The following is a 22,466-nucleotide window of genomic DNA, read 5'->3' on the forward strand; positions in this document are numbered from 1 at the left end:
TTTCCATGAAATGAAATGGAAGACTAAGTGATTCTCTAATGGACTCTCTACAATAAACCGTTAGTTATAATAGGTCAGAAGTAAGGAACGAGTTGAAATCGAATCAGTAGTTATAAAGCAACAATAAGTCAGTGACTACGTAAAAGATGGCCAAATTCCATTTCCTATGATTTAAAACTTAGATTACTTATGACTGGCCAATTATATTATTATTTACTCTGAGAATTATCCTTCTGATTGGCTGAAATATTGTGATATAACGATCTAATATGATTTATGCTGGATGTAAATTTTCTAAGATTTATGACTTATAATTCAGACTTACCACTAGCATAATATATAGTAACTAACGGTTTATTGTAGAAAGTGCATTTTATTTTAAAATTGACTCTTCTCTCGTAGATTGACCATCGCAACAAGCTTGTGCTCAATTTGCGATTAATGTAAAATCAGCGTTAGCCCGGATCTACAGATGTAATAAGCTTTAAATCGTAAGAAATTGAAAAATTATAGTTGATTATTCTCTTCACATTAAACTGTAATTGGTTAATTTCTTACGATCTTACTACATCTATTGTAGATCCGAGCTTGTGCAAAAGTCTAGTCTCAGGGCTAAACGCTTTGGCTTTTCTGCTATTGCTTCGTTGAGAAAACAAAAAAGAATACACATTAGAACAGCCAGTCCCACTGGATAAAATTTTAGCGTCTATTCTTTTTGTTTTCCTTTTGTCTCGCTCAATGAGACGACGCGAAGAGATAGGAGCGTTAGTTTGCAAACTAAGTTTTGAACAGATTTATTTCATGACTTAAAGATATATATTTGACTGAAACATCACTTATGTGATACTTTTGTCTGAGATTCAATGCAAATTAAAAGAAAGTATTTATGAAAGTATATTTGAAGAACGAAACACCTACATTTGCTGTTTGTGTGACATTTTTCATAATGTATATGTATAATAATATTGATATTGTTGATATCGCTTCAATCAAAGATTGTTGAGCGTTCCTTCATAAAGTATGTCGATATAAGACATCACGATGTTCGATGTATAGGAAGTAGGCTGTCGCGAAAATAACGTTATAATAGAACGCTGTATGGATGGAGCACGTTACGTACATTATACTTCATTAGTTTCAAGAGAGACACTTATATCGCCACGTGTCGCTCGCTTCACCAAGTCTAACGGGATAAAATTAGCGCGGCATCTCGAAAGAGAGTTGCACCGTGCAAGAATGTTCGAGGCCATTAGCGTCCTACCGTGGGAAACTGTGAAATTTTTATTGTCCAAACGTGACGCGAGTCTGCGCGCGTTTCGTTAACATCTCCACTTTTTAATTACTTATTGGTACAATGAATATTTTGTTGAGTGCAGCGTGCAGAGAAAAATGTAGCCACGGAATGTGAGATAATCAGGTATTTATACATGCTTTGTGATATTAGAGATCATGCCTGGAGCATGGAACATCCCAGCAATGTTGCAACAACTGCAATATTGCTGAAATGTCCTATACTACCTGGATCTACTATTTGGCTAATGTAAATATAATCGATTTTGAGAAATGCAAAATGCAAGAAAATTTTATATTTTCTTTATATTAATATTTAAATTACATTAATACTTTAAAGATACATTACTTTTAAGACAAGTAATATTGTTCTAATACGATACTTTCTTTTCCTTATACCAATGTGGTTCATATCTCACATGCTTAATGTGTGATATTAACCGTTCTACTATATAATGTGATCATAAATTTATTTTAAAATCATAATTTACACGATCAATCAGTGCTGGCTATAATTAGCATTGTCCTTCGTTTATGATTATTTTAAAGTTGCAAGAGCGGTCGCGATAGCCAATCAGAAGTGTCAATATTCGATGTTATGACCATTCGGGTGATTTTGAAATGAGTTTACGACTGCATTGTAGACTACGCTTAAGCGATAAATCATTGCAATTTTGCTCGACGTGATTTGCGGGCACTGTTCAAAAATAACAGAAATAAACGTTACGTTTTTGCAGAGATGCGACGTTTGATTAAATCGTATACGATACTATTTCAGACACACGCTTTCACTACTAGCATGTATACTTATTGAATAACGGATTGCCCACGCCAGTATGTTATACAGTTTATTTTTATAAAAATATATTATTTTCCATCATTTTTGAAGCAAGACATGTGATAAAAACGTAAACGACAAATTTAACATACACGCGTATTAAAAAAAAACACTTTGCGCAAAGTATACGAAACAGATCTTTTATTACTGATACTACGATGACACTTCTTGTAACTTTAAAATAAATTTGAGACTGCCTTGTAGACTGTGCTTAAGTGATAAATCATTGCAATTTTATTCGACGTGATTTGCTGCAGGCATTGTTCAAAAATAACATGAATAAACGTAATGTTTTTGCAGAAATGCGATGTTTGATTGAACCGTATATGATACTATTTTAGTCATACGCTTTTACCACTGGTATGTAAACACATTGGATGCGTTCGGAAAATACGATAAGCGCTATTTGTGTCATCGGTATCCTCGTTTCACGTCTACTGAATGATGAAGATAGAATGACACAAATAACGTCAATAGCGCTCTCCGAACGCATTTATTGAATATTGAATTGCCTCTTTTAATTCGCACGGTTTATTTTTACAAAAATATATTATTCTTCATCATTTTTGAAACAAGATATCTAATAAAAACACGAATGATTTTAATATATTTATACGCGCGCGTATTAAAATCTTTCACGCAAAATACATGAAACCGGTCTTTTATTACCGATAATACTTTTGTTATCTGATTGTCTCGGGTAAAGATATCCAAGTACCACGGAGTTGTTAATTAGTTATTGGATGTTCGATACTACCTGATTTGTGTGCGGAAGCCGTGACTATACTAGATAAGCTTCCTTCGATGGCAAGTTTCGCTAAACGAAGTCGCTCGACGGAAACAAGAACAATGTGAGGATACCGAGTACGAGAGGGGAGAAGAGGATGACGAGACTCGAGAGGAGTCACCGGAGCAAGAAGATGCGCACGTTTGGCGATGTGAAAGTAATTCTCGAGTGGGTCGTGGCACGAATTAATTAAGAGATTTGTAAGTAACGTATATTGCGCAAGAGGCGCAATTACCGTCGTCTTTGACGCCGAGGAGTAACGCGGTAATGTGCGAAAGATATGGAGGACCGTCGTACGAAGGTAGTTTGTTGTTTATCGTTAAGAACTAAGTAGCGAGACGCGACCGAGACTCGGAAACTTGAAAATGCTTTGACATGCGCGTTAATTAATGCCTAAATCAACGTTACTCTCGGAATTACTATAATTGACATTTTGAATCGTGCGTGATAGTCTTATAAATCCGCTCTCATAACATCACTGTAATGACAAGTTTTTACGATTACAACATAAAGTAGAATGGTTTAATGAAATATCTAAAAATTCAACAAATCTGAAAATATATTATTATTTTGTTGGACTATCGAAATAATTATAAGGTACTCACACTGGTTGCTAGAATATCAAAATTTTGTCCAGCATTGTTTAAATAATCTTACAATACATAATTATTTCAGTGGCTCAACAAAGTTATTTTCGGATCTATTACCTAAATTTTTAGATACTTTAACACAACCGTTCGTTCCCTGAATGTCATACATTCTCATAATGAATGTCTTCAATACAGTTTTGCAGGTATTTGTGGTTAACGGTAGTAAATTAATATATTGGTTAATTAAAATAAACGTATTGGTTTAATTAATTGATACTGCAAGTACCAAGTGACTGGTGTTAGTTATCGTACTGTAGCACATTAGTCGATTGATCTATGCTATAGATGTACAGCGTATGGTACATATCGTATATGCACGCGCCATATGTGTGCTTTAATAACACGCAGTTTAGTCGAAGCCAGTCTTGGTGCTGTATAAGCTGCGTTCGGGACCACACAAAGCTGCAGTAATTATTGACTGTACCATGCGTCCGCTCACGAAATAGTCGTGACTGTCCTTGATACATCATGGAGCGCAGCTGGTAACCGTGGCTGACCGAAAATCGTCGTTTTGCCGAGCGTCACGCTTGACACCTTTACTGTCCGGTACCGGTCCAAAAGCCGCGCGGATGAAAATTGATGAAACCACAATTGGTGTTAATGGCGTACCACAACTTCCCCCTCATTGCTACCATTTAGCAACCTTCTGCATCCTCGTTATGCAAATCGCTTTCGGCGACATTTATTTCGGGATCGACCGAATCTGTTTTAAGGCTAGGGATCTACGTACGAAATCACGAAAAGATACAATTTGCTAATGATATTGTTACAATAAATAAAACTAATTTATTACAGTCTCTGCTTATGTTTTTCCGCGAGAGATATTCCGCACGTCAATCTTAATTTTAGAGAGCAAGTGGAACTACTATATTTAATATTTTCAGATTATATTAATTTTACAATATATAATTAGTAGCCATTATAGCAAATTAATTGTCTTAAAATAGACCCTTTAATTACATATTTGAGATAAAGAGTTTGTAAGAAAATTAAAAAATACTAGATTGGAAAGACAAGTTTTTTGCATTTATTAAGAAATTCAATATAATTTTTTTTTCAAAATTCTTATACAAAATATATTAATACGAATTATTATAAAAAAAACCACATTCGTGTATCACGCTTCATTTATTACAATAATTTTAGACTTCTTATTTTTCCGTAATAATTGCGATCTCTTTACTCTTTTTCATATTAATGTAAATGACTAAAAAGATCAATATTGTAAAAGTGGATATAAATCTTCTTTCTTATTACTTTTATATTATAATTTTTAATAAAATAATTAATCTGATTATATATATAATACATGCATGTCACCTTAATGAATATGGAGATTATAAGTATGATAAGTATAAGGTATCCATAGTCAATGAGTGTGTCATAGCCGAGAACGAGCCCATCACGCCCATAATATTCGCACGGGAACACTTGGTGCAGGCGAAGCCGGGGGGGAAGGACCTTCCTGTCGCGCGGAGAGAGCGGTCGATCTCTCGCGAGAGCGTTCCTCGAGCAGAGAATGTATATACTCTCGCGCGTTGCGCCGTCATCCGACACGTGGGACGTGACGAGAGAGCGTATTAATCGTTTATGGAGCGTGCAAATGCAACTGCCCGACCTCGCTGCCCTCTTCCCCCCGCTCGCCGTCATCCTTGTCGCTGCTCGAAATCGGATCAAATCGAAAGCAATCATCGCGCGCCGATTGTAGGGTATGAGCTCTGGAGAGTGCGACTCCAGCCCATTAATTCGAAACGCGCTGTTCGATTTGTTCGACTGTGCCGGGATCGCGAAATAAAACGCGCGCTCTCCGGAGGGCATTAACGCAAGTCGCGACGGCACTCCGAGATGGTAACGGTCCGGTGCGCGCCGACATCGATCATTATAATACATCGTAAAATAGACGTGCAGCAAGCGGAAGAGACATTCGCTCCTTTACGATTCGCGCGACAATGAAATATGTCGACGTAAGCGAATTCCGAGGCTGTTTGTCGCTGATACACGCGAATTATATCGCTCGTCGCTCTCTCTACTCGCGCCTGTTTCTTCTCCTCATCCTCCATGGTCCCCCGTTTCCTGCTGGGCTGACAACCGGGTGTCGGATTACCGTCTTCCATTTCTACGTAGGTGTTCGAAGGGCTGAATTAATCTCAGCCGGTTGCCGACTTTCGAAGTCGAATCGCTGGCTGATTATGAGTTGCAATCGAAGGCTTGAAGTATCAAAAACAGGAATAGAATATGACGATGTCAAGGAACAGCAAGAAGCTTCTACATGTGAACGTAATATGTTGCAATAAAATAAATATTTATCTAAAATTAAAAATTATACTTAAATTATATAAATAGATGTATGTTCATATATTTAGTAAATATTTCGTTGATAACAATTTTGAATAATAAAAGCTACGAGTCAATGCAGGATGTAAATTACTAACATTAAACTTTTAATTAAAGTGATTTAAATTTAAACAAAACTTTAACAAAACAAATTTTTAATCTACATTAGGTCATCTTCAGTGTGGTTACACATTTAAGATAAAATTAAAAATACAAATAAAAATAGTCACTTTATCGATAATATAAACATATATACAAAATAATCATTTTAAACCTTCTAATTATAACATGATCAAATATTTCACTCGCAATTCCTCCATTATTCATCCTCGGATGATAAATGTTACTTTGCAATTTCAATTTGGTGGCCAGTAACAGACTCTTATTATTGTCGTTAGTAAATATTCGATTTAATTGTTAACTGTATATAAATTGTAAAATGTGTAATAATTAAAATAAAATGAGTAAATAAAATGATATTCCAGTCACATCTTTTAAATAATTTGAAAAAGATTGCAAAGATCCACCACATGCTTCTGTTTTTTAGTATCAACCATCTCCGAGAGCATTTCGTTAATACTATTCAAACGAATATTTAATAAAATCCGTCATTTAATAAATTTTGTTTGGTGTAGGTACTTTTTTGTATTGGATTTATTCTTGGAGTTACAAACTATTTTTGTTTCGTTTAATTTATTTTTTATTTTAAACAACTCTTATCAATATTTTATGTTTTTCGTTATTGCTTGACCTCTTCTAATTATTTTCGTAATAGAAATGAGCTGATAGTTGTCATCATATATTATTCTTAATTTTCCATACTGAATAAATTTAAGGAAAGGACTACCAGAGAATTCGTTTCTTTTTTTGACGGCGACGTTGCGCAGCACCGCTGTGAACGTCTTTATGAACGGAAACGGATATGTGAGTCCCTTTTCGTATATTTTGGCGAAATCGAGAAGTTGACGAAAGCATTTTAAACACGTGCGCTCACATACCAAAAGCAACTCCTAATAGTCAAGTTTCTTTATTCTCTTTTTTGTTCACTGTTGCAAGAGAGATCTGTCGCTTATGATAGAGTATGTTTTCCCAATAACCGAGAAAATGTTCAATTAATTATCGCGCGTGAAATAAAGCTGCTTTCAGGTGCGAATGCAGACAATCATTGACAAAGTGGATTAAACGCGAACGTTCTGTAAAGTTTCACATCCACCATCATTCAATTAAATATTCAAAAGCATTGAAATTTAATATCGGTTTAAATAACATTATGATAACAAAACTGATGTTGATTTTCCCGCGATTGTCGTTAGTCTCGGGATGAATAATGGATAAATGTGGAATTGCACAAACGTTCGTATAGTTTAAATTTTCACAATCTATGGGATGCATTAAATTTGCAAAATTACCGAGCAATATCGAAATATCATCAAATGAACAAGTAAAGACATGTCAAGTGTCATCGTAAAAATTAAATATGTAAGAGGAAAATTAAACAATACGTACACACAAAGTGAAATATTGCAGAAATAATGTTACGTAATCAAAAAACTGATTATTCATAACGAGTATTCTACTGGAAAACCTTGAAAGCAGCAAGAATATCGTCACGGTCTTCGATCGAATGTTCTTGATTACATTCGCAAAGGATTGTTTTCATCGCTGCCTCCATTACGTACGTATATACGCGAACGTGCGATACGTCTTTGCCGTTCCGTAATTAACTTAGCCGAAAGCTCGTTAAAGGGAAGCTAGAATACGTACGATATCGTCGGCTTTCAGATTTATTTGGAAAAAGAAAGCAGTTGCCCGAGCGCGTTGAGATGCTGGCTAAAATCGTACTCGCTGTGTGTGGGCGCCGTAACTACGTTCCGCACTAACAGGTTCGTTATGGTCCGACCGTGAAGTGCGGATCGTCAAACGACGTTGTAAATTCATCCTGATAATGTGGCTGCGCAAGTAATGCGCGTGGCATCTCACCAAGGCACGCGAACGACGGCGTGTGAATAGTGTACTTTATATTATTCCTCGCCGTCCGTTTAAACTAGGTCTTAACAAATGTATAACGCAATGCGTAAAGGGATTTAAGCATTGATTTTGACAGTAAGAATATTTTTCTTTCAAACGAAATTGACGTTTTTGTAATGCTTTGGTTTTCTACAATAATTACGGAATAAAACGGTATTTTAATGTATCTAGAAATTTAACTAAATAACTGACAGTAATTTTATTGGTCCATCAAAATAATTATGTAGAACACTCAAACTGCAGATTGCTCGAATGTCAAAACTTTTTGTAGCATTCCTCATTATGTTTGAAATTCCTATGTAATTATTTTGACAGCACGTAATTATTTTAATGGTCCAACAACACTGATCTGTATTTAGCTAAATTTTTGAAGACTTTTGTAAAATCATTTTTTCCATGTACAGTTTTATTCATATATGTTATTAACATTATTTTAATACTCTTGAATTAAATGTCTATTACATTCAAGAATAAAATACATAATATTGTATCTCCTTGGTATAATATTATAAAAATGCAGTGAAAGAGAGAGAGATTTATAAAAGAGCAAAGATTACTTGAAAAAGTCGTACGTTCTTCTTTAAAACATTTTTTTATTTTCATAAGAAACAGATATATCTGAAAATTGAAGTATAATAAAAGCGTATGCATTATTAAATGAAAATATTAATCAATAGACACATTTCATTTTCTGCAAATGTACTTCATACATTTTTTGCGATACCGTTATTATGTGTCATCAAAGGATTGCACGCCCTTCCAAAGTAAGAAAAAATTAGCATATCTATTTAAGGGAGATATATATCAGGAGCATGGAAGGGGTTACAGTGTTCAACTGTCGCCACCCTCATTTGAGTAACCGTACACGAATGTCGTAACACGCGATAAAATATCGCTCGTGGAACGCATGTATATGCAAACACGCTTCGTTACGCTTTATTTTCCTTCGCTTCGCCACAAGAGAGAGTAGACAGTTGAAATTATTATAACCCTAAATAAACGCGAATAGAGATGCAGATATAAGCACTTTATACAGCTATAATTTTTTTTATTTTTGAAATTATATGTTTGGCATACGTTTAGCATGAAACACCATATATAGCTTCCAGTTAACTGTTTCGTGCGGCTGCAGAACACGAGATCTGGCGCATTTACCTCCCACAGATCGATCCACGAGATGTCGGTGACCGAGGCTCATCGGAACGTTCCGGCGCGATGAGGCGACCGGTCGAAAAACAGCGATATTGTACCTCCCGGATTCTAGGTTACGACGCGGCCAACAGACGCCCTTGTGAAAATATTATTTCAACGCGTCAAGACTTCGTAGACAGGCTGATATTATTTCAGGGCCAAAATAACGAGGCCCTCTCTCTTTCTCTCTCTTCTTTGTTGGCATTCACGATATCTGGCCTAAACGGTATTCAGAAAGTCATTCAAAGTGAACATTCGACGATGGAATTACGGATGATGAAAGCGTTAATAAAAAAAAAAAAAAAACACGTGTATATAAAAAAGTAGCTGGTAATTCTGATTTAATATTTTTTACTACATTAATTTTTACTTCAATAACTTTTACGTAAAAGCAGCTTTCCATTATTTTTAAAAATCGAAGTTTATTCGGTAAAACGAAATTTACCATTTAATATGTCACTGTTATAGAAAATTGTGAAATTTAATTATACGTATATTTACATAGAAATCAATAAATGTGATAATATTCATAAAATCATTTAACTATTCTGTTCACAAATATTGCATTTTTTATAACGCTCAGGATAATTTTTGTATGCTTCTTTTGCATCGTATGGGAGATAAGTGGAAATAATTATTCAATTAATGCAATCTTATGGTAATACGGAGAAATTGGTCGCCAACCTATACGTTCAAGAACAGACAGGGACTGTCCTCTCCCGTTTAATCACTTCCAGAATGAATTAATCATGAGGGATCAGCGGCCGCCTATATCCTTTTCGCAATTGCAGCGGGGATTAACGTGCGGCTGATCTAATTTAGAAAGATTTTTCGCCGGAAGGCATCGACGTTGTTCTTTCGGTAATTTAGATTCTGCGACTAGAAGAACGCGACGTTCATTTCAATCGATCATTGATCCAGGTCGACGTGAGGGCAAACCTTTAAAGAATCCTATTGCATACTCTGATTGTATCATTACTCTCTATATATTATTAGCGCAGAGATTGATTTCTCGGAGAAAAAGAAATTGAATCGTCGCTATCGCGGCAGCCGTGTGCGACCTTTGCCATTGAGACAAGGGTTGCTTGTGTGCTCTGAAGCTGCATATGAGGTGTTTCAGATGTACGTTATAAATTCTTTGTGCACTTGAAAGAGTTCTCTTTAATAAACATTTCAATGACTCTGTCACAGTTTTATAAAGAATATCGTGATTACGAAATCTTTATATAATTCGTAAAAATAACAAGATTTCTTAATCAAGATATTTTTTATAGAACTGTAATTAGTCATTCATCAAATTATTTTCAATGTGTGTAATTTAATGGCTCCTCTTATAATTGGTTACAAAAATATTTCGATTGTTAAATTTTGATATTGGATATTACCGTTTTATTTGATAATTCGTACTTTCAACGTGTGTAACTCACAACGGATTCAGGAATTTCAGTATCTCATAGCTCTAAAATGATTATTGCAGATTATCTATTCTTATAAAAAAAATTGACTTTCCCATTTGATCAAAGAATTTGTAGATAAAAAGGATAGCAATGGTTCTACGACACCCTCTATGTACGTGCAAGTATACATAATGAATGTTCAAATGCAAACGTAACAGTCGACCGATATCCGATATCGCCAATGAAACCTCCATTTTATGACTCCGCGGAGTCGATATAGCGCTATTATGCGACGTCTTTCTTTTCTCGGACAATAATAATTCGCGTCCGAGTCGAGATTACGACGACGGTGCGCGTTTATTTCAATAACGAAGCGCGATAAACGTTTGCCCCATGACTCGCAGTTCAGATTAATTATAGACGGAGAAGCAAGTTATCGGACGGACTAGTCATCGAAAAAAACAGAGAATACATCGCTAAATGGCTCAAACCGCGTTTAAAATGGCAGAATTATTAATACTACACTCTAAACTGGTTATAAAAATTTTTATTTTAAATTTGCAGATTTTCTACCATAAAATATAAACACAATTCAAAATTAATCTTTCTCCATTACTTAATTCTATATTGATCTGCATGGAGAGTCTGCAACTTAGAGCTCAGAATATTATAACTGTCAGTTGATGTAAAGGATTTTCAGACATTATTAAAATATTAATAAATGGATTTTAGTTCTCGTAAATAAGCAAATTAGATTACTAATTCAGTCAGACATATATTGCACGATGAAATAATTAAAAAGCTGGCTGAATTTCTGGATTACGGCGGATCGCCGTTGATAATTTAGAAAAGTTGTTCAATAATTTCAGTGCATAAATAGCAAATATCTCGAGTAGTTTCGCAATATTAATTGGACATTAATTTTGTGACGCAAGAAACGTTCGTTCGAAGCATTTACGATATTGCAACGATCGTGTTTCATCACAGCGATGTTTTTCGTCTACGACAATGTTGTGATGATCCAATTAGAAGCGACGTGTGTAACTCGATCGACTGATCAACAATAATTACGAATGACTACAGGACAGATCTTTATCTCTTGTCCCAAGTAGCCAGACTGCAAACGCATATCCCTCGAAGTAAACCATAAATTCGAACCGCACCCCTTCTGCCAGTTGTCTCCTTCCTCTTCAGCCCCATTACCCGTGACTCACATTACGGGGGTGGTTCGCCCCCGACTTGGCTGGCGATGTGCCCAACGCAGTCGTCGTCTTCTTATCATCAAGGTTGCGCGAGGAATATGAAACTTTGTAACAGCGATGCGCGACGTAACTTTGTAAATTGAATAAAAGAACGTGAATATTTTCTCTTTGTAAGATATATATACATCAGTAAATTAAAATTTATTTAAATATTTAGCTCAATGTGTCAAATATTTATAAAAAAAGATTTATAATTTTTTACGTGATAGCTAGAATAATTTCGATACTGTGGACAGCATAATTATGAATTTATTTGAATAAAGTTTTCACAAAGAATGAAAAAATAAACATTTGTAAAAGACCACAGTAAGAAAGCTTCCAAAAAATTAAGTAAAACATTTATTTTTAAAATTATTTTAAGTAATTGTGGGGTTTAAATATGGCCAACAACAGGCTTCTATAAAGATAAACGAACAACGTTTAAACGCTGGAGTGTGCGTTTACTAAATTACTGTATGCGCGATTCTCATGGACAGGTAGCTGTCTAAACGTTATCTGTAACCGACTACATTTAAACCTCTATATCTTATCTTAAAAACTACTACACCAAAAAAAGAAATATGAGAAAGACTGGAGTAAGAAAAAAGAATAACGTCGAGACAGAAAAGTAAAGGTCATCATAAAAAGGAAGAGGGGAAACAATTAACGCAGCGAAACTAAATAATAATAAAATGTATTAAAAATCGTATACATTTTGGATATATACGCGTATTATATGTACACGCGGCCGTATTATATATGTATATAAATATATATATTATATATATATACATATACATATGTATATACATATACATATGTATATAAATAACTATATACGTATATTTTTATATTTTTGGAACCGATAGCGGTAGATTACACCTATGGTTACTATGGCAACATAAAAATTGTACAAAGCGGCCGATGGCAACCGCGTGTAGAATTCGTCGCGCAATCCAGAACGTAAATAATTGAATGAGAGAAAACGTACGGATATATATATATATATATATGTGTAAACTAAAGAGAAAAGGAGACAAAAAAAGAGGCTTTGATATCGCACTTCAGTATCGCGAAGAATAAGCGGAGCAGTTACTCCGTATACTGATCTCGAAACACACTATTAATACACACAGTACTCTCATTTTTATTGACAATTAGTGTGACAAAAAGTGGCTTATACAAATACTTATAAAGATTCCTCTTATTGATTTCTCTACGCCACTCCTCAATGTCGCCTATCGAATACTCTTAAATACCCACGGAAAAATCGCATTTCCGGCATTTACCCTCTGAATTCACATTCTTCATTATTTCCTTCCTTTCGCCTTCGTGAACGCGATATCGCTCACTTTCTTCCTCCTCTTCGATTATTGGCGTGATATGTGGACACTAATTGTAAGACATCTTTACTCCCACTAATTTACAACATTACGTGTGTATATTTCCGTTTTGGCAAAGGTTTCTAAACCGTCTAAGACACCCGACGGTTAACGCATTTAACACATTCACTGCCACGTCATACATGTCAGTCATATATACGATATAATGTTACTTGTTTTCGAGAGCGTTCCATCATTCAAATACAAATGACAACAATTCGTAAGAAGTCGTTCAATGATGTTTTATAGTAAAAAAGCATAAATTATAAAGGAAAATGCGTTTGGCAATCTAGGAATTGGTCATGAATTTGAGTGTTATTCACATATGATTGATGTGGCAGTCAATATATTAAATTATATGAGGCAGTTTTCGTTTTTCAGTTCTTTTGCTCTGCGCTCGCAACATCTCGTAAAGAAATACAGCGGGCAGTGATCCAAGATTGTCATATCATACGCTTTATCTATGTATTTCCATTTTTATCTATAGTTCAAAATAAAAAATTTCGCATTATTGCCTTAGAATAATTTTTACAGGGTTATAGAATCCCTGAGTCACGATAAATTCATTACCAAACATTTCTTCAAATCGTGTGTCATATAAAATTGATTTATTACGTCCGGTCGTAGTTCACTTACGAGATGCTGTAAAATTTTCCGATTCCGCTTTCTCTCTACGATTTCGGTTTCTGGTACTAGAAAATGTTCTGGATTAACGATATTGCTAGTGACTGACATCGTCACGCATATAATACGACTTAAGGACTGTTACTTCCGTTGTATCTCGCGCGTAATCTCGCTTGGGGACTATTTCTAGATCATCAGGATTTACATAAGAATTACATACGCGCGCGTGCATAATTTTCCTCTACTTACTATACTTCGGGGTGAACGTAGATTTCCTCTTGCGCTCCTTCGCGATCGAGCAAGGGTCTGTCGCCCTTTTACATGCTTACGCTATCACGTCGACCGCCCTTCGCGACACGTACTCAAAGTAGTCGACCACATCACGCGAAGTACAGTAAAAATAAAAAACGTCGCGTCTTTTACTCTCCATTATTATCAGTTCTGCACAACAATTGCGAGTTGGTGGGCTGCGCGAACACAAGAGAGAGTGCGACAATACTCTTATTTAAGGTATAAAAAGATTCGAACTAGTACACCAACATGTGTTAAATTACGTGTGATCTTCGCGAGGCAGACCTATATATATATATATATATATATAACATATATATATAATATATATAACAAATATATATTATATATATTATATATACGCACTCACACCTAAATTTTTAGATACTGTGCAACAAAACTGTTCTTTCTGTGCAGAAACGAGTGTTGCGCGATTATTATCTTATAGGATTAAAGTGACATTTTGTATCTAGAAATACAAAATAATTTACAAATATTTATAAACTGAAATTTCAACAAAATAACATATGCCAGATTTCGTCAATCTATCTTGAATTTTTATTAATAGAGATGAAATTTACCGAATTTCAACAGTTCGATCTTAAGTTAGAAGCAACTTTATAAATTCTGATTTTGATTAATAAATTTTAATTAACTAAATAATAAAGTGATATATCTAATGTAATTATTCAACAAACAGGAAATTAAATATTATCTCAAGAAAAATTGGCGAAAGCGACGTATTCCACATTGCATAACGCGCGGATTAATGGACTTTTTGCATCGAGTGCGACAAGTTTTGTCTGATAACTGCTCGTGAAAGGAAATGACAGCATTTGCCACAAGCGTGATCGTCTTTTGCGCCTCGATACCCTATAATGAGTCTGGCGACCATTTTATTTACAGCATCGACTAACATCTAAGAACAGTATTTACAGTTGTTCATTCTGCCTAATTTGTTACTTTAGCGTTTGTCCTGTACACTGTTTTTTTTTTTTTCATTGCATCTATCGCGAGCAGTGGCGGTCTACTTTCGGTCAAAACTACTTTCAAAATTTCGCGACTCTTCGGTCGGAAAGAGTGGCAGTGATAAAGAATTAGTACAAAAGAGGAGGGATAGCTTTTAGCGCGCGATATCGAGAGATCACGGCAGCTTTCTTTCTTATGGGAAAGGGAAGAAAAAAAAAGTAGGCTGCCGCTTTTCGCGTACGCATCGCATCCGTATGTGCATCTCCAACATGGTTCTTTAATGGCTAGATTAGATAAATAGACGAGACGATACACGTTAGACGGACACGGTGACGGGCTTTACGAGCACCGCCTTACAAGAATGTAAGAAAGATTAGAGAGAGACAGATAGATATGGATAAAGATAGAGAAATCAATCGACATCGTTCACCATTTATCGTATGTACGCACATACATTCTTGCGTACTATTCATTGAATCTTTCTTCTAATCACACTCTCACTACACCGCGACACTCGAGTGATCCTCCCTACCGAAAATGTCAAAATGCATCGATTCGTTCCATCAATCGTCCTTTCATAGGACACAGTTTCTTTGACTCAACTGACAAGATGAAGGCGCCGAAGAAATCACCGATGATCCGAATTGGAGAGAGGATTCCTTGAGATTCTCGCGGAAGAAGACACGTACAGGCTAATACGTATATCGGGTAATGAAGAAGCACCACGGTCGCTCATCGTCCATCGCTCTCAAAGTATGCGCCCGATGATACTAACGCCGGATCGTTGAATCGTTCGATCTTCATGTACACCTCCACGTGATACATTTCATACTTCGGTAGCTTGCGTGTAAGAGGGCGCGATGCCATGTGCCGGCGTCAGCGGCCCCGTCGTGGACGCGAGCGATCTCCTGGAGTAGATGGTCGCCGCCGAATGGGGCGTGTGTGGCGCCGTATGAGGCGCCGTGTGCGGCGTCGCGTTGTGCCTGCGCGAGGCCGAGGCGAAAGGCTAGATGGGTCCGTAATTGCTGAGGGCGGAAGGCCTCTCTTGCTGTTGTGACTCGATGCATCCAGCGGTATTCATATCGCCCCCCGCAGACTGGTGACGTCATACGTGCGAAAGTGGCGGTTGCTTGAGTACATGGTGATGTAGATGATGTTGGGACGCACTGGCGACGCTTCCTGGAGGCAACAGAGCGCTGCCTGGACCTGGTGCTGATGGGTATGGCATCGCGATTCCTCGACCCACGACACCTTTGATACCAATACTGCTGCCGATACCGCTGCCGACGCCGGTTACACCGGCAACCATCCCAGCCCCGGCGCCCATGTGACTGCGATCACCGCCGAATAAACGCCTCCATAGTCGTTTCCAAGAATCGACCGTCTTACCACTCCAGATCCAGACTCCTGAAGTAATGCCGACTGCGAGAGCCATGAAATATTTCAGCATTAGGATGGAATATAGCGGTCTTGTCCGTGGATGGCAAGGACACGCCAGAGAACTGAGCCACTCATCTCGTAGAGTTGATTCGTACATGTGACAGCCTAGTACCACGCCGGCAGGTAGTGTATACAGAACGCTAAACACGCCAATTCTTATCATCAATTTTTCCAATTTATCCGCCTTGGCTCCAGGTTGACGTTTGATCACCGATCGAATTCGGAAAAGGCTCACAAAACCAGCTAGAAGAAACGTCGTGCCCAGCAGAAGATAGACGAATAGAGGTGCTAGGATGAAATTGCGCACCCCCTCGGGAGCAACTGTACAGACTCCTGCTACCGGGTCACCGGCGACACCACCCGCGACATACGCCCAAACTGTTTGTACAGTTGGGGCCAGCCATGCCACCAGATGGAAATATTGCGAATACGATGCTATCGCCTCGTTGCCCCACTTCAAACCTGCCGCGAGGAACCACGTAAACGCTAGGATCACCCACCACACTGACGAAGCCATGCCAAAAAAGTAAATCAGGAGGAAAACGGTGACACACGCGCCTGGACCCTGAGCGCCCGATTTCAAAGCCGGACCGTCACAGGCAATTTCTTCGTGGCCGAACACGCTGCGCGACAAGTATCCCACGGATACGACGAAGTAGCAAGCCGACAAGAAGACGATCGGTCGCTCAGGATATTTGAAACGCTGGGTGTCGATTAAGAACGTGGTGACGGTCACGAGAGTGCTGGCGGCGCACAGGCCGCTCCAAAGCGCTAGCCAGACGACCGCGAACTCGCGCTCTTCGTTGGTGAGGAACGCGCCGCGGCACGGTAGAGCACAGTTCTGCACTCCCGCGATCTCTTGGATGATACTTCGGCCGATACCTCCCATCGATGGCGGCGGTGCTGGCGCCGGTATTATCCCACTTACGGCCATGCCGGCTAGACCAGCCCCCGCGTTGGCCCCGGTGTTGCCGATGACGCTGCTGCTGACGGCGCTTATCGCTCCTGACACTCCCGAACCACCCGCCCCCAGGGGCACGAGGGGCGCTCTGCATCTGCACGCGCAATCCCTCGTCCTCTCCCCCGGGGGGTGCTGGCAGTTTTTTTGATTCTTGCCCGGCCTACAGCGGGCCGGTTGCGAAGTCTTGCTGGGTCGTGTAGGCCGCGCTGGCGGGCCTGGTGGTCCTGGAACACCGCTACTCGCTGCGCCACCATTACTACCAGGACCTGTGCTAGTGCTGGTGTGATTATCCTGTTCCATGCACAGGTTCTCCGGGTCACCATGATACGGCAGACGCTCGCATGCCATTCTCTCCGGCCACGAGAAGCCGTATTGTTGCATCAAAGGCGCGCAACCTGTTCGCGCTCTCTCGCATACGCTGCGGCATGCTGGCAGTGGTTTCGTATACTCCGGTAGGCAGATCGGTGCATACATGGAGCACAAGAAGAACTTGAGATCCGCTGAACATTTGATTTCAACCAACGGCCAAAACTGGTGCACTTCCAAGCCGGCCTCATCTTGCGTGTCGTGATTTAATTCATTCGGCATGGCGGTGAGATTGTAACCGATACCGCGGCACATAGGAATGGTGATCTCTTCGCATCGACCCTTCTCGTTGCCGCCTCCGATGCCGGAATGCCCACCACCGCCTCCATTTATAACGGAATGGCTACCACCGACACTACCGCTGACACCTCCAATGCCGTTACCGCCATTTCCGACACCACCAACCCCGTTGCCGTTAGAACTGGAACTGTCGGACACCACGCCGATCACCGACGACGACGAAGATGAGGAACTGCCAGACGAGGAAACTCCTGATCCTGAGCCGACGATACTACCTATCGGATTTATCGCCGATTCCGGTAACACATTCGAAAACGTCGTTGCGAATACCAGCAATGTTAATAGACTTGTCATTGTTCGTGTAGGAAATAACTTCATCCGTCGCGCAGGTCTCATGGATGTTCGGCTCATGGCTGCATAGCTAGCATAATGATGGTCTGCAACAGGAAGCAAAGAGTTTTATTATTTTATTATTAATATTTTTGCGATAAAATTGGTTGTAAGGTTTCAATCTATAATGATAAATTAACAAATACTAAAAGAGCGCTAAATATGCAAGTGAAGTGTTATGTTTCTTTTAATAGTTCTTATATTACATTATTTGTATAAATAAACAAAATTTTTATATTTAATATCTCTGATGAAATACGTATTTAATGTAATTATGAAACTTTAGAAACATTTAATTAAATAAATACATTAAATATGTATTTTACACATATTAAATATAACAAATGTGTTTAGTTATGTAAATTAATGTAATGCACACAGATACAGAGATAAATTTATAGTTATACAGTTTTTTTATTGAAAATTTGTTATCTTCTACATTTAATTCATTAGAGTTATTTCAGTCATTTAATGATTGCCTACAGTTTCCGAATATCAAGAGAGCTAACATCAATTCTCGCTAATAACTTATTCTGCGAATAACTCGTCGGACGAGGGAGTAGTATTTACCAAAGATAGAGTATTCATCACGTTTCAGAGAGACTGGACGCGCTTCGAGTAGGTTCGAATTTAATCCCGAAAGGAGTAATGCGACTCGCTGCCGAGCGATCGGTTGGCAGAACGTATGCACGAGTCTTGCATCGTTTGCAATTCGGACTATCAAAGCAGCACGGTGCTGGTTTCAGTAACTCTGGGGCGAGCCGCACCGCGTATATTCGCTCTTTCGTAAAAGTCCGAGTCCGGCGATCGATGCCTAAATAGCCAGCCGGCGCGGGATGCGTCTGGCCGCTCGCTCGCTCGCTCGTCCGTTCATTCGGTCGACCTTAACGAGCAAGGGCGTAGCGTTCGAATGTCTCGTACATAAATCAACGTCGGTGCTTCGATCGCTATAGATACCCGGTTTCGAAACCGGTACGCCTCTCACAGAGCTGTGGGGTGTTGGCTCGAGAGTCCGGATAAATTCACGAATAACAAATAACGAATGAAGAATGGAATCTTATTCGTGAATAGGGATAACTCTATTCGAATAAAACCTTTCTATGTCTTTCGAATAAAAAAAAAATATCGCACTCAAATAACATTTTATTTAAGTAAAGAACTTTTTTAATTTACGAACGAATTGTCATTTTATAAATTTTTGTTGGTATTTTATTAAATTGTAATTAAATTTTTATTATTTCTGCGAGATAGACATAAAATTAATACTTTTATATATATATATATATATCTCATTTGTTTTCAAATATTTCGTTTGCATCAGAGTTACCATAACTTCTTCATCTTAAAATTCTATAACTATTCTGTGATTTTCAGACAAGATTTTAGAATTTCATTTTCCCTAATGCTTTCAATAATATTTTGAAATTGTTTGTATCTCTATCCTGATGTGAAAACCAGCAAATATTTTGTTGAGAGAGCAATTTAATATAACAATGTCAATTACACTATTAATGCATTAACTGTTGATAGTATTCCAAAAATTGGGTAAATGTGACGAGGTACGTATATTAAATTTCTTTAAAGCCAAAAATTTTGCAAAATTTCCTCATTATTTTCCCTGCTTTTTTGATCATTTTCAATTTTTCTGACGTTCCCTTTATTTCCAATTTTGTGAGCAACTCTGACAACGTAAGTAAATAAAGCTTTATCCAAATAACGAGATAAATAAAGATTTATTCGAAGAATGTAATTGTTTCATGGTAGAGAATCGAATGCTGTCGGAGGAGAAGGAAGCACACACAAAAGGCTTAAAGGGTACAGCAGCGAGAAAGGACGAAGAAAGATGATTGGGGAGAGAAAGAGGGGGCAGGGAAAGGGATCGAAGCAGTCATGGATCTTATAATAGTCGACCCGCGGAAAACACGTGACCGGAGCGAAATGTTATCGTAGGAGGCGGTGTTAGTTTTACCGTTTGTTAACTGCTATAGCGCCTCGACGCGGGCGTCGCTATTTATAAGACGCCGTCTCGCGGCCGACGTACATGTACCCGCGCCGTTTGGAATTAAAGGGAGAAGTCCCGCGCGCTACGTGTGTGGCTCGAATCCCCGATACGGTCGATTGGCGTGCGCGCGGTATAACGAAATGCACCGGCGAGATGCATCCGCCACGTCGCAGCTGCGCGGAAGCGAGGCGCCTCTCTCAATAGAGACGTATGCGCTTTTGATTTTCGCTTCGTTACGGAGTTCGCTTCGGAGCATCGTGTTGAACCCGTCAACGACGGGCATTATCGCGATCTCCCTTCGACACGACCCCGCTCTGTCTGTCAATATTACAGAGAATACGTTTATTATGAATCGAAGCGCGCGCAGCACGATTGCGCCGTAATGAATACGCGCGTCGATCATGTGTAATCATCAACGGGCCTCTATGCTTTTCATCCGTCGCATTTACAGGCTTCACGCGTATCTCGCTCAATCGTTATCTCATCGTTTCATCTTAAAAGTAACTACCTGAACACTTTGGGGACAATACTAGAAAAATTTCACCTTTCGTTCATTTTTTTTTTTTTTAGAGAATAATTGCGTAACCAATATATGAGTACACACACACCACGGTATAACGTATCGAAATTGAACTCTGCGGTATTGGCGAGAGCGATACGGAGAACTATTATACATAAAACTTATTCAACGAAATGAATATCCATTAATGTATTGCATAAAGTAGCTAGAGGTAATACGAGGGAGATAGGAGAAGGAGATCTCGGCAATGAATCACTTTTAAAGCCTCGCCCTTGCTGCCTGGGATATGCGGGATGCTGGCCAACGTTGTTTGGGTCACGATACACTCCTCTTTTATGGAAATTTTGTGCTCTTTTTGCTCTCCCACGTCTATCCTCGCTCATAACTAGTTTCTGCGAATAACACGCGCTTGCATAAGCGCAATCCATTTGCCGTCAGCGTCGCAACAGCTAATTACAAGTTTATACATATTAATATCCTACAAATCCTTTCTAAGCCGTTTATTTACATTCGCTGTCGCTCAATCGATCGTACCGAAGATGAGATCGATTCGCCTTGGTTGCGAGAAGAAAACGCGTCGTTTATACGCGTGAAAGGCGCGCTTCTCGCGTTAAAACAGCGATTTGTCCGCTGTCAATCCATCTCTTTGAGACTTTCGATTTTCGCCACAACGAGGGAAGGTCGGGGTTACATTCGAGGCTCGTAAAAAGGGAGGCGTAGCAGCTCGCGCCGAGATACCGTGCGTTTCTTCGTAAACGCTCCTAAAGTTACGTAAATCAAAACGGGCGACGAGATTTATGGCCAAGTATGGATAAGGTATGTGTTACGCTTCCTCGTTAGATGGGAAAACTGACGGCGGTCAGATGGTGTTGGGTTTTATATCAAATCGCGCGTCTCACGAGCATTAATCATGAATTCACTGTGCTCACATTCCCTGCTTACCTCCGTTGTTTCGCGAAGTTAAGAAAAACAAGGAACGACCCGTCGAGATTCATTTGCTGTCTTTTCAATGATCTTGCATCATCGTTCGAAAGTTTTCACTGTCGTTCGTAGAAATAACTCGAAAGATTTAGCTGTATGCTAATTATGCGATAAACACTGTCATAATTAACATCGCGCATAAATTTCACGTGTCACACATGGAATCTTCTCTCAATTATGCTAATTTTTTGATTTAACGAGTTATAAAAAATTCTACAGTAACAGAATTAATGTTTTACGCAGAATTTCGATTTATTGTAGAATGTCAAAGATCCGTGGCGACGATTTCCATTGCAAAAGACATATATATAAAGCTATAATTAATTTTAATCCGATTTTAATGCGCTAAAAGCTATTTAAATTTTTAATTTATTTCAAGAACCTATTTTAAATTATAAATATGTACGTAAAAAGTTAAAATAATACGTCATTAAACACATAAATTATTATAAATTTTTTAAATTTTTTGCCCGTTTCTATTACCAACGTATATAGTTTAATTTTAATCCTGGTTCACAATTAACTTTTCATCTTTTTTTGGTTC

At 38.4% G+C, this 22,466-nt stretch overlaps 1 protein-coding gene across 1 annotated transcript; it reads right to left on the minus strand.

Moving 5' to 3' along the window:
- Positions 1–15,644: 15,644 nt before the first annotated feature.
- fz2 (frizzled 2) lies at positions 15,645–18,440 on the minus strand. The gene has a single exon (XM_018541825.1). The coding sequence runs from the start codon at positions 18,438–18,440 to the stop codon at positions 16,128–16,130; it is 2,313 nt and encodes a 770-aa protein (XP_018397327.1). The 3' UTR covers positions 15,645–16,127.
- Between the last annotated feature and the right edge of the window lie 4,026 nt (positions 18,441–22,466).

Source organism: Cyphomyrmex costatus, unplaced genomic scaffold, assembly GCF_001594065.2.
Source record: "Cyphomyrmex costatus isolate MS0001 unplaced genomic scaffold, Ccosl1.0 scaffold30, whole genome shotgun sequence".
NCBI lineage: Eukaryota > Metazoa > Arthropoda > Insecta > Hymenoptera > Formicidae > Cyphomyrmex > Cyphomyrmex costatus.

Bases quoted from the DNA above. Each gene is read 5' to 3' on its own strand.
- fz2 (XM_018541825.1), bottom strand. From the start codon at position 18,440: ATGAGCCGAACATCCATGAGACCTGCGCGACGGATGAAGTTATTTCCT.